Source organism: Sus scrofa, chromosome 2 (genome assembly GCF_054392235.1).
Source record: "Sus scrofa isolate SSC_HxYL_T2T_F1_AM1 chromosome 2, Sscrofa_HxYL_maternal_Yorkshire_Landrace_v2.0, whole genome shotgun sequence".
Classification (NCBI taxonomy): domain Eukaryota; kingdom Metazoa; phylum Chordata; class Mammalia; order Artiodactyla; family Suidae; genus Sus; species Sus scrofa.
In genome coordinates this window covers 95,594,639-95,607,433 of record NC_139384.1, presented here as the reverse complement: position 1 = coordinate 95,607,433, position 12,795 = coordinate 95,594,639, and the positions used below count along the sequence as shown (strand labels likewise).

General features: G+C 44.5%; 1 protein-coding gene across 6 annotated transcripts in view; it reads right to left on the bottom strand.

Annotated features, from left to right (window-relative positions):
* SV2C (synaptic vesicle glycoprotein 2C) overlaps window positions 1-12,795 on the bottom strand; it is a 247,038-nt gene that overhangs the window by 102,022 nt on the left and 132,221 nt on the right. For all 6 annotated transcript variants that reach the window (XM_021084455.2, XM_021084457.2, XM_021084459.2 and 3 more), the window contains one exon: window positions 11,308-11,459. In XM_021084455.2, the coding sequence (XP_020940114.1) occupies window positions 11,308-11,459 (152 nt within the window). The remainder of the gene's footprint in view (window positions 1-11,307; window positions 11,460-12,795) is intronic.

Below are 12,795 nucleotides of genomic sequence, written 5' to 3'. Positions count from 1 at the left end.
GACATGGGCACGTGTTGAAGTTCTGGCCAATGAGATTTCAGTGGATTTGGGTGAGACTTCTAGGAAGAGTCTTGATGGGGGCACAGACACATCCTTTTACATCTTTTCTGCTTCGTGCTGCCTATGATGTGGACCTACTGGTTGGAATGTGCTAAGAATGGTGGAACTCCGAGATGAGAGGAATTGGGACCTTTGATGACGACAACTGTGGAGCCCTGCCTCCATCCAGGCTTCTTTTATGTCGTACAAAACAAATTTGTCTTATTTGTGCCTGTTCTTTTTTTTTTTTTCTTTTATATGCAGTCAATCCTAATCTTAACTCATAGAGATGGTGAAGAAATGGAAAGTGGGGTTCTGGGAAGAACTTTGAGGGCAGTGGTTTCCCAGGGTTCAAAAGAAAGCATTTGCTAATTTCCAGCTTCTATGCTCATATCTGCTTCAAAATCATGGTTGCTACTATACCAATTTATATGAGTGTGTATGTGTGTATTTTTATGTATATGTATATGTCTTCTACCCTGTATTTCATAATGCTTTTTGAACAAACTATTATGAGGACATTAAATTCATAAAATCCTGTTTGGTGACATTTCAAAACAAGGATTAAGTAATTGGTATAATTTGCATCAACACTGTTCAATACAACAAATGAATTCCGAGCCTAATATTCAAATATATAGTATTGAGGGCAATAATCACATGGTTTCCTACCCTCACTTAAGTTAGTTTTTGAGAGTGGTACCATAAAAATGCATTCACTAAAGCAGAAAGCAATTCTCGTATCGTCTCAACTTGCTCTTGAAAAGGCTTTTATCAATGTCACTTATGCTAATACAGTTTGATAACTATTCTGAAACAACTGGTGTCATTCATAATTCTATTTATATCATTTTCTGCATTTTAAAACATTGTTCCGAAAGGAAGTCTATAGGCTTCACCTGACTATGTGAGGGATGGATTACAAACCCCAGCTCACCTAGCAGCATCACCTAACAGCATCACCTAGCAGCATTACCTAGTAGCATTAGTAGCCAAGGAGCCTCTGTTACTTATGTCAAGGCATGAGCGGGAAAACTGCCATGTTTTTTAAGCCTGCTTTTCCATTTTAGGATCATATGTGTAAGATATGAAAAATAAGAAGGAAAACCTCAACTAAAATTTGAGTCAGGAAAGCCAGCAGAGGGAGCTCTCGGGCATTATCACTTCCCATCATTTGTTTGCACTTGCCTCCATTCGCATGCACAACCAGAAGAGTGCTTAGTACTCCCAAACATGGAAAAGTCTACTTTCTATCCAGAGGGAAGACTTTCCTTGCCCAGCAATAGCCCAGCCAATAAGAAGTGCCACAGCTCAGCCGATGAGAAGCCACCACCACCCTGAACGCTGGCTTTCTTTCAATGAACTTTCCTTTGGAATAGTCCCTCCCGACTTTCCTCTTTTCTCTATAAAAGCAAGTCCACTCTTTGGGTTGTGGGATGGAAATCCCGTGAAATTGGATTGTGATGATCATTATACAACTACAGATGTGATAAATTCACTGAGTAATAAAAAACAAAAACGGAAAAAATAAAACAAACAAACAAAAAGCAAGTCCACTCCTTTGTTCTCTGGATTTGCCTATGGTCTGCCATAGCTTGCATTTCCCAAACTGCAATTCCCCCGGCTACAACAGAATTTTGCTTGTAAAATAACTGCCTATTTTATTATTAAACTTAACAAAAATAATGCGCCTGGTAGAATGCCTGGGACATGGAAGGGTCTCAACAAATGACGGACAGCCCCCTTTCTGAGGAGCTTGAATGGAAGAGTTATGACCTGAGCTCCATGGTGATTGGCTTGACAGATGATAAAGGGGGCGCCTCCTCAGAGTTAACTACACAAACCTCCAAGGTTAGAGTGAGAGTTGAAAAACTCTGTAGAACTCTCCAGCTCTCCAGGAGGTAGACACATCTTTTGAGTCTGTGGAAGCAGTTGGTTTTTTTTTTTTTTTTGGTGGGGGAGGGGCAGGGGGAGGTTCTATTTGCACCCCAGCTGATAAATGTGTTTTCCCAGGTGATGCTCCTAGAATGAGGATAGAGGCAGGAGAGCTGGCTCGTGGCCATGTTTATGAATGGGAGACTTCTGGAGTTCCCATCATGGCTCAGTGGCTAACGAATCCAACTAGGAACCATGAGGTTTTGAGTTTGATCTCTGGCCTCGCTCAGTGGGTTAAGGATCTGGTGTTGCCATGAGTGTGGTGTAGGTTGCAGATGCGGCTCAGATCCCACATTGCTGTGGCTCTGGCATAGGCCAGTGGCTACATCTTGGATTAGACCCCTAGCCTGGGAACCTCCATGAGAGCGGCCCTAGAAAAGACAAAAAGACAAAAAAAAAAAAAAAAAAAAAAAAGACAAAAAAAAGAATGGGAGACTTCTGAAATAGCTGCTTCTGGGTACCATGAAAAATGAAACATACTCACAAAAGAAATGGCCGTTCACTTAAACTATGGTAATGCTTTTTTTGATTTCATGTCCATTTCTTAAGCCCTTAAAGACTCTGTCATTATGGTTTTTCTGGCCGATGTATCATAAGACTGCGTGAGAAAACTGAGCCACAGAGTGAAGGAAATCTGAATCCAAGGGTCATTTTGTTAAAACGAAAGATTGGATTGATCCTAAAATGGACAAATTAAGAAATTATATTGGTATATGCTGATGCAGGAAATTGATTCCCTTTTTTTTTTTTTTTTTTTTGTCTTTTTGCCATTTCTTGGGCCGCTCCCGCGGCATATGGAGGTTCCCAGGCTAGGGGTTGAATCGGAGCTGTAGCCACCGGCCTACACCAGAGCCACAGCAACACAGGATCCGAGCCATGTCTGTGACCTACACCACAGCTCATGGCAACGCCAGATCGTTAACTCACTGAGCAAGGGCAGGGATTGAACCCGCAACCTCATAGTTCCTAGTCAGAGTCATTAACCACTGCGCCACAATGGGAACTCCTAGGAAATTTTTTTTTTTTGTCTTTTTTTTGTTGTTGTTGTTGCTATTTCTTGGGCCGCTCCCGCGGCATATGGAGGTTCCCAGGCTAGGGGTTGAATCGGAGCTGTAGCCACCGGCCCACGCCAGAGCCACAGCAACGCGGGATCCGAGCCGCGTCTGCAACCTACACCACAGCTCACGGCAACGCCGGATCGTTAACCCACTGAGCAAGGGCAGGGACCGAACCCACAACCTCATGGTTCCTAGTCGGATTCGTTAACCACTGCGCCACGACGGGAACTCCAGGAAATTGATTCCCTTTGCAATGTCTTACTCAGAAACACTTGAGCGTAAAATCTTCAGGGCCATGACATACAATGAAGTAAGGCAAAGCTGGGTGGTCACCCAGGCTTGGGGTAACTGGATGCCTGCCTGTCCTTGCTGGGCAGTTCTCTTTTTAGCCCTCCCCTGCCATCCTGGAGTGGGCACAGAACACAGTGGCGTGCCTTACAAGTTCCACTCTCTTTTTATCCATCTCCACAACCTTCAAATGATAAGTGAACAGTTAAGAAAACATAGGAACCAGTGGTTTTGCTCATCCCAGTTCCTTCTTGCTCCCCCGACCTCACCTTCAGCCCCATCTGTGGAAAGAAAAGACTATACCAAATGAACAACTGTGTCAGGCACTGCACTAAAGAATCACTTTTTGTATACAGTCCTTTAGTACAGCAACCCTGTAATGGGTATTATGTCCATTTTATAGATGAGGAAACTGAGGGCCACAGAGCCTAAGTAACTGCTCTAAAGGTGACAAAGCCAGAGAATGGCAGAGCTGGCTTGGAACCAGGGCCTGCCATATCTAAGCCCATGCTGATAACCACTCCGCTGACTGCCTGTGTCCAGAGTGTAGAACACCTTGCAGCCGAGACAGAGCTTGTCTCTAGGGACGTCTGTGTAACCCACAGGCCAGTGGTGATGTGTGCCAGCAGGTGAAGGCCAGCAGGATCTTGTTCTTTCTCTGAGGAGGGCACCATGGCCTTTAAAATTGGTCTTTATATAGGGTGTGCACTTTAAGTATGAATTCATCCAACAAATAAGGGAGTGGAAGACTGATTCATTGGGTTACAGGTCATCAGTTTTATAGTTATCACTTTTTCCTTGGTTCGCTCCACTATCTTACATTTTTTCCTATTTTTTCTTCTCTCTGCTCCCTCTGATCTTCTCACCCTCTGGGTGAAGTTTATATATTCTATGCATTTTAGGTCCTTCTCCCTCTTCTTTTCCTGAAGCTCTGAGCTCACACTGGGCCATAATGGCAGCATCTAGGTATCTGACCTAGGATAGGAATCTGATAGCAATAACAGCTACCACTTTTTCCTCACTACTTAAAAATCCAGTTTAATATGGAAAAAAAGAATAGGAACTACATAGTATAGTGCATCATTATAATAATTCTTGTGTGTATCCTTCTCATCACAAGTAGCAATAGTTACTTATGATTTTTTTAAATTTACAGTTACAGTTACCATTTCTGAGCACTAGTTATGAACTAGGTGCATTAACATGATCATTACATTTAATCTCAAGACGCTGACTTCGGACATAGGGCTGGGGGACTGAAACACTTGACAAAGCTCACATGCCTGAAAGCAGAGGGGCTGAGATTCAGAATGAGCTATCACTGTCTTTTTTTTTTTAATGGTTTGATTTGATTATTATTATTCTTTAATTGTTATTTCCCCAATACAATTTTTTTTCTAGTACAACATGGTGACCCAGTTACACATACATGTGTACATTCTTTTTTCTCATATTATCATGCTCCATCGTAAGTGACTAGACATAGTTCCCAGTGCTACACAGCAGGATCTCACTGCTGATCCATTCTATCACTGTCTTTACTCACGCTTGGCCACAGTGTCTTCCTTCCTGTGAACAAAATGTCCCTTAGTGTTCCCTGTTTCCTTCTTCCACTAGACAGTTCTTTGACTATCCCTTCCTCTCTGCATCCCAGCTTCACCATCAGGGAGAAGAAATGTACCAGCTTCACACATCTTATAACTGAAGGCAGGAGAAGCCAGCTTGTTAATTCAGGCAACCTCAGAACTATGTGAATTTTTAAGCCCAGACATCACACTGTGGCTGGGGGTGGAGGGTGGGCTTCATGGGGACCCCCCCTTCCCCTGACCCCCCGGCCCCAGCTAAGGGCCATTCATTGGAGGTGGTGGATGGGGCTGCTGTAGGGCCACTCTGTGGGCTTTAAGAGCTGAGGCACTTGTGCTGAACCGAGAGCCTTCCCACTTGGCTAAATGTCCTTGCTGCTCTGTGTCACACACCTCAGCAGGGGACAACACTCCATCTGATGTGCACGCAAACTTAAAAGAAAATGACAACAGAGGGTTTAATGGAGCGGACAGCACTGCAACTCGGCGGCAACCCCAAAGTTCAATGAAAGCTCTCAGCCAAGGAGGGAAAGTGCCTGTGATTCAACTCCCTTGCTCCACTTTCCCTTAAGGCATGGGAGGGGGGGAGGGGGGCTTCCAGTAAATGCTGAGATGCCCTGATTCACGGGGGAAGGGGGACGGGGAGAAAGGCTGCAGACAACCTTTGCACCTGTGCATTCTGTTCCTGGACACCATGCTTGTTTTTTGTGAACCAGAAGCTGGTCCTCACTGTGGGTCAGGAGCTGTGGGCTTGAGAGTGGGTATGGGGTCAAGAGGAAGTGCCCCTTGGAACACCCTGTGCTCAGATGCTGCAGGCATCTGAGCTTTGAGGCGAGGTCATTTCCCACTGGGTAGGCTCTTCTCCCACACTCCCTTGCTTTATGGGGACTGCTCTTAGCCACAGGGGGAGCCCCATTCTAAAAGCTTCAGGCTGGGAGGACCTGTCACAAGGGCGGTGGCAGGCAGGAAAGGTGCCTGGTGTGCTGACATCCCAGACACTGCCTCCCAACATCTTTCCAATGTGGGAACCTTCAGATGTTGGTGACCTGCTGTCTCTAGGAAAGTTTTCAGCCCCAAGACCAGTGACATGAAGGTAAAGCACATTGTCACCTGATGCTGGTACAGAAACTCAGCTTGGCAGATGGCCAGGTGGGTCCGTGGTCCATCAGAAACTCTTGGCACAACCCACACCTGAACTTGCCAGCCCTTGAAGCAGTCCAAACATCCTTTCTGGAAATTATGCCTAACTTTCTAGGAATCCCTCCAGGTTTCCTTTCTACATCCTTAGTGACCAGCTCAAGGTCTGCTTTGCATCAGAAGCTTGTCTGGAGCCAGAATTCAGGTCTCCTGGCATTAGGCTCAGGCTCTGTGCACTGAGAGCTCGGCCACAAATGCAGAAAGGCGATGCCCAGAAACACAGCAGCACCTGCGTTCCCCACGACTTGATGTACGTACCATTTATCCCTTGACATCCTTTTCATGTGGATGGAGCTTATTGATTCTTTCCCTCCAGAGAAAATGCTATTATCAGTGTGAGAAGGGCCAGTACCTGGCTCTGAGTCACTTTATTATGCCCTGAATTCCTTCTCTGTTGGGTGAAAATTCAATAGACTGTACCGGTGGCAGTGCTTAGAGGTCTCCTGAATAAAACAGGATGCAGGGGCAAGGACCTGCATGCTCTTGTTATTTCTGTGGGCTGTGGAGTCATTTATACCTTGAGAATTTCAGAGGGAATAAAAGAAACCTTATTTTTTTCAAAGGCTGTAGAGAAAGTGGATGGACTTTTAACCCTTTGTCTTTTTTTTTTTTTGGCCACACCTGTGGCGTATCAGGCTAGGGATCAAACTCGTGCCACAGCAGAGACAATGCCAGATCCTTAACCTGCTGAGCCACCAGGGAACTCTTTTCAAGCAAAGAAAAAAGAAGTGTCACAGGAAAGAAGAGATACCTACATGTAAAAGTTACTTTTTCTTTTTTTTTCTTTTTTTGTCTTTTGTCTTTTTTTTAGAGTCACACCTGCGGCATATGGAGGTTCCTAGGCTAGGGATCTAATGGGAGCTGTTGCTGCCAGCCTATGCCACAGTTACAACAACTCGGGACCCGAGCCACATCTGTGACCTACACCACAGTTCACGGCAATGCTGGATCCATAACCCACTGAATGAGGCCAGGGACTGAACCCGCAACCTCATGGTTCCTAGTTGGATTTGTTTCCGATGTGCCATGACGGGAACTCCTCAAAGTTACTTTTTTTTTTTTTTTTTTTTTTTGTCTTTTTGCCTTTCCTAGGGCCGCACCTGCAGCATATGGAGGTTCCCAGGATAGGGGTCTAATAGGAGCTGTAGCCACTGGCCTATGCCAGAGCCACAGCAACGCCAGATCTGAGCCACATCTGCGACCTACACCACAGCTCACAGCAACGCTGGATCCTTAACCCACTGAGTGAGGCCAGGGATCGAACCTGCAACCTCATGGTTCCTAGTCGGATTCATTAACCACTGAGCCATGACAGGAACTCCCTCAAAGTTACTTTTTAAGTGAAATTCCCAACTGGATGAACACAAGGGCCTGGATGAAAACAACATATTAAAACTCAAACACTGACTGAACTGGGTCAAGCTTGCTTTGTGCTCTCATTCACAGCTGCATGTACATACATGATGAAGTCCCAGAGGCTCCCATGATCACCCACTGGGAGAGATACGGAGCTGATGAACCTCAATCCTGGCTGCACATGAGAACCACCTGGGGGCTTTAAAAATTATCTACACTAAGTCCCCAGACCAGAGTATCTGATTCAGCTGATCTGGGGTAGGATCCAAGCACAGGTATTTTCAGGGGGTGGGGGAAGTGGTAAATGTCTATTAAAAAGTACATGTGAGGTGTTCCCGTCGTGGCGCAGCAGAAATGAATCTGACTAGGAACCACGAGATTGTGGGTTCAACCCCTGGCCTCGCTCAGTAGGTTAAGGATCTGGCACTGCCGTGAGCTGTGGTGTAGGTCGCAGATGCAGCTCAGATCTGGTGTTGCTGAGGCTGTGGTGTAGGTCCCCAGCTATAGCTCTGATTAGACCACTAGCTTGGGAACCTCCATATGCCATGGGTGCGGTCCTAAAAAGCAAAAAAATAAAAATCGGCACGTGAAAAGTGTCACCTCTATATGGCAACATACAAAAATCTTGAGCACCCAGCTTAATAAATTTTTATGAATGAATACTCTTGAAACTCACCCCCCTCCCCATCAAGATACTGAACATCATCATCCCCTATTAGCCTCAGCACAGGACTTTTTTGGGGGGGTTGTCTTTTTTTTAGGGCCGCATGCACGGCACATGGAGGTTCCCAGTCTAGGGGTCAAATTGGAGCTGTAGCTGCTGGCCTACGCCACAGCCACAGCAATGCCAGACCCGAGCCTCATCTGCAACCTACACCACAGCTCATGGCAATGCCGGATCCTTAACCCACAGATCGAGGCCAGGGATTGAACCTGCAATTTCATGGTTCCTAGTCAGATTCATTTCTGCTGCACCACGATGGGAACGCCAGCACAGGACTTTTAAAATTAAACTCTTTGAGTCTGAAAAAATTAAAACTCTGCAAGTTGCAGGAATCTAATAATGAACTCGACAAGGGTATTTTAAAAATCTCCCCTGTTGATTCTAATACACAGACAGGATTAATAGCAGTCATTTTCTGTTTTTGCCACACTTTGGGCCATGGGAAGCCTTCAGTAAAGGTTTTAGATTTTTGTTACTGATTTCTTAACCAAGTTGTTATATAAATTCATATATATAAATTCACCTCAGCCTCAGATACATTTAATTTTGTTGTACTGAGATTATCTTTATAAATTTTCATACATTGTTTATGATTCACAACCTCCCTCTTTCTGCCTACATATGGTTTAGGTGGCCCTTTCTGTTCTAAATAAGAATACCTTATGAGTGCTTGGGAGAAATAAAGATGGAGTTCATACTAGTTTTTTGTGGGCTGGCCACTGACTGATGGTTGGCAAGGAGAGACAAAGCCTGGAGCCCTCCATAGGGCTCCCTGCAGTTCAAGGGCAGGTATGTGGGGAAGGCAGGAGTCCAGGAACAGAAGCAAAACGAAAAGCAATCATGTTCAGGCCTGGTGGAAAGGCAGAGACCACAGAGGCTAGCCTGAGTTATAAGTTTAGGGAGGCCAACAGGAGAAATTCTGAGATATGATGGGAAGGGAAGGCCAGGAAGGGGAGAGCAATCAAGCTGGAAGCCAAGGAGCTGTGCTGTCACCAGAGGCTGAGACACTCTGGCCTCTGAAGGAATCCAGCTGCTGAGTAAAGCGGCCAGGTTGTGCCCTGCATGAGTGATGGGCAAAGACAGCGGGTGGGGCTGCATTTGTCTTCCACCTGGACGAGGCACCTGATTTTCATTTGCACAAAGGCTGCAAAGGGACTAGTGGTGGCTCTGGAGGCAATTCTGGGTACAGCTGGACTCTGCCCAGGCATCTCTTTTGTTTCCAAAGAGGCAATTCCTTATGTGGTGGCTAAGTGATTTTTCCATTTGGAAAGTGAACTGAGAGGGGTGGGAGTTAGATGCCACCATGGAGGGTGGGGGCGGTGGGAGGTTCTGTAGGTGGCTGACATCCTCAGGTCCCAGACGAAGGAGGAGAATCTCCCTTTAATTCCTCAGATGGTGGCAAAAGACAAGCCTCACGGTAGATGAGTAACTGCCTGTATGAGGCCCAAAAGTGACCCAAGAGTCTAAAGATGAGAAACTCATCACATTCAAATGTTTACTTGGCAAAGATAGGTTCTCCCAGGCCCAGTAACAAGTTCTTATGTCTTTCATGGTTTATTTGTTTGTTTTTTTTTATAAAATACAATTTTGGTTTGCATATAAATTTTTAGGTTTATTAAGAGTGTGACAATATGAATTTTGTAGTTCAGAATGTAAAATAAATCACAAGGCATCTGAAAACTGAATTCTGCCCTATCTTTGATTTTTTTGGGGGGCTAAACCCATGGCATGTGGAAGTTCCCTGTTCAGGGGTCAAACCTGCACCATAGCAGTGACCCAAGCTGCTGCAGTGACAACATCAGATCCTTAACCGCTAGGCCACCAGGGAACCCCTATCTTGTCTTTGATTTTAGCAATGAGTTAAATTCACTTAAGGGTTGCTCCCTAACAGAATTATGCTTTATAAGGACAAGTTATTTTGTTCTTTAAGAGGAAAAAAAAGCGGAAAAACAAAAAATGAGCAAAGAGTGAATTTTTGAAATCTGATTTTTAGATTGATCAGTTTTTTTTTTTTTTTTTTTGTCTTTTAAGGGCCATACCTGTGGCATATGCAAGTTCCCAGGCTAGGGGTCAAACTGGAGCTGCAGCTGCAGGTCTATGCCACAGCAACGGCAATACCAGATCCAGACCACACCTGTGGCCTATACTGCAGCTTGTGGCAAAGCCAGATCCTTAACCCACTGAGCGAGGCCAGGAATTGAATCTCACATCCTTGCAGATACTATGTAGGGTTTTTAACCCACTAAGCCATAACGGAAACTCCTTGATTAGATTTTAGCTAGAAAAAAAGAGTGAGTTTTTGAAGTCATGATGGTTTTAATTTGGGCAGTATTCATATTTTGTCAACTTGAGCCTGTTTTCATGCACACACACACACACACACACACACTTATAATACCCCCACCCACGTAACCACATAACCAGAACACATCCTCTCCTAGATTCTGTTGACCTAGCCCCAGGATTTCATTGTTTTTGGGTGAAGCAACTGTGAGCCTGTGGCTTCTGAGAGGTACAGTACTGTTCAGAAACAGGAAACCATCAAGTATTCTGAGGCGGCAGGAATACTAAGTGCTTAGGAGAAACAAGAAAGGTCTGCACAGCAAAGATGGTAGAATCACCTCTTAAGTTCTGCAAATTGATGGTCCTTGACAAGGTGGGTTTTCCATGTTCCCATCCCAGTTCTGATCTGTCAGAAAAGGTGATGAGGGCATGGGCTGAGCCTTGGACAAAGCCCAGAGGAGACAAATCAAGGCACCTGTGTGTGCCTCATATGCACGAAAGTCCCAAGAACTGTAAATCACATGGCTTTATATGCTGATTGTGATATGTGTAGCCTTTCACCTCCACTTATGCCAGGACCCCAAAGTTGAGAGCACAAAGGCAACAGATGAAAGTGATGGCTTTAAAAACAGCAAAATGCAACAGTATTCCTAAAGGATCATTGGTAGTCTTACCTTATACAAATCTCTATACAGGAGGCAAAAACCCTAGACATGACAAAAGGGAAAAACATGATGATGATAGTGTTGTTCTCAAATCAGCATTTAAGAGAGAGGAAATGGATAAGAGTGGAGGCTGAAATATACAAGGTGACCACCCAGCTGGTGAGAGACTGGTCTCTTACCATAGTGCGGGATGATGGCCCAGGCCATGGCAGAGGCGTAGATGCCACCGATCATCCAGAACATGCAGAGCCAACTCAGATGCTCCCCCCGCTTCTCTCGGGCCAGCACTTCAGCAAAGTAGGAGAACACAGTGGGAATGGCTCCTCCAATCCTGCCAAGAGGTACAGAGGATACATGAAATCAGAGCCTGCATGGCCAATGTGAAATACAAAGGGTGGAGCCAGAGCAAGCTCTAACTGCACATGTTCTCTTTATATCCTAGTGTATCAGGAATATATATTCCCCATCATTTACTAACTTTATTCACAGAGACTCTATGTTTAAAATAAGCTTATTATCCCTCCATACACTTGAACCTGCAATTAAGCTACTTTACCAAAAGGGGGTAGTGGTGCCCTATTCATGTGCTTAATAGAGCTTACATTAAGATCTCCCCAGACTTTACGGTGGAATTACTACCTAAATTCCACATGTTTATCAAATGAATATTCTACATATTTATCAAAATATCATGCTATGTGGCATAATCTAAGGAATTTGTTCATTAACACATTTTTAAAAAGACACTATGATTATGCCCACCCTGTCCATGAAATGTGGACTTTAGAAACAGGTTTAAACACCTCTAGAGGGCTGTCTGCAATCCCACAGCACTGGTCCTGGAGCCTAAGGTGGCTGATATGCTGATAAACACAGGACCACCATGGTTGCTTTCTAGACTGGCTCTGGTCCCCATCCAGCAGATTCTGCTGAATGAGAACATGGGACAGGGGTACTGAGAGAGTCAAATCAAGAGCTACTGGTTTAGACTCCAACAGTCCAATGCTTCCTTCCAGTTAGGGTGATTATACTAGATGCTGACTGGTCTCTGAATATACGATATGAATAGTGCCTTCTACTCAGGTTAAGGGTTCTCAAATGAGAATCTACAGAATCAAAGTTTTGCTCATTCTAGGGAGACAGGCCATAAATCTCATCAGAATTTCAAATCGGTCTAGACTCCCAAATTTTAAGAGCCACTGCCTAAAAAGGTGAGGTAGTACGGGGAAAAATTACTATCATTCCAAACAACACGCGAATTCTTAAACATTTTTAAAAATGTGCAACAATATAAGCAAGTTGTAAAGACAACATCGAGTCATACAATTTAAAAAATATGTACTAATTCCTTTATGTTCAATTTCTGTAAGGAAAATTGCTACTGACATTTCATGTAAATTTGATGTCAAGGAGTAACACATGTATTTACCCACTGAGCAATAAGTGATTTCCTTAGAGCCTTTGATACGATAAAGAAGTATTGACAGTGATGTTAGCAAGTGCAATTAAGAGAAAGGTCATATCTGTAGCAAACTAGATGTATTGCATGAACTACAGGATTCATAATATCACTCTGCATCCACTGGCAGGTCAATGTATGGCGTCATTTTCATAAGTTTGCTCCTGCTTATAGCGATGCTGTAGTTTTCTGCTTCTGGATATGGGCA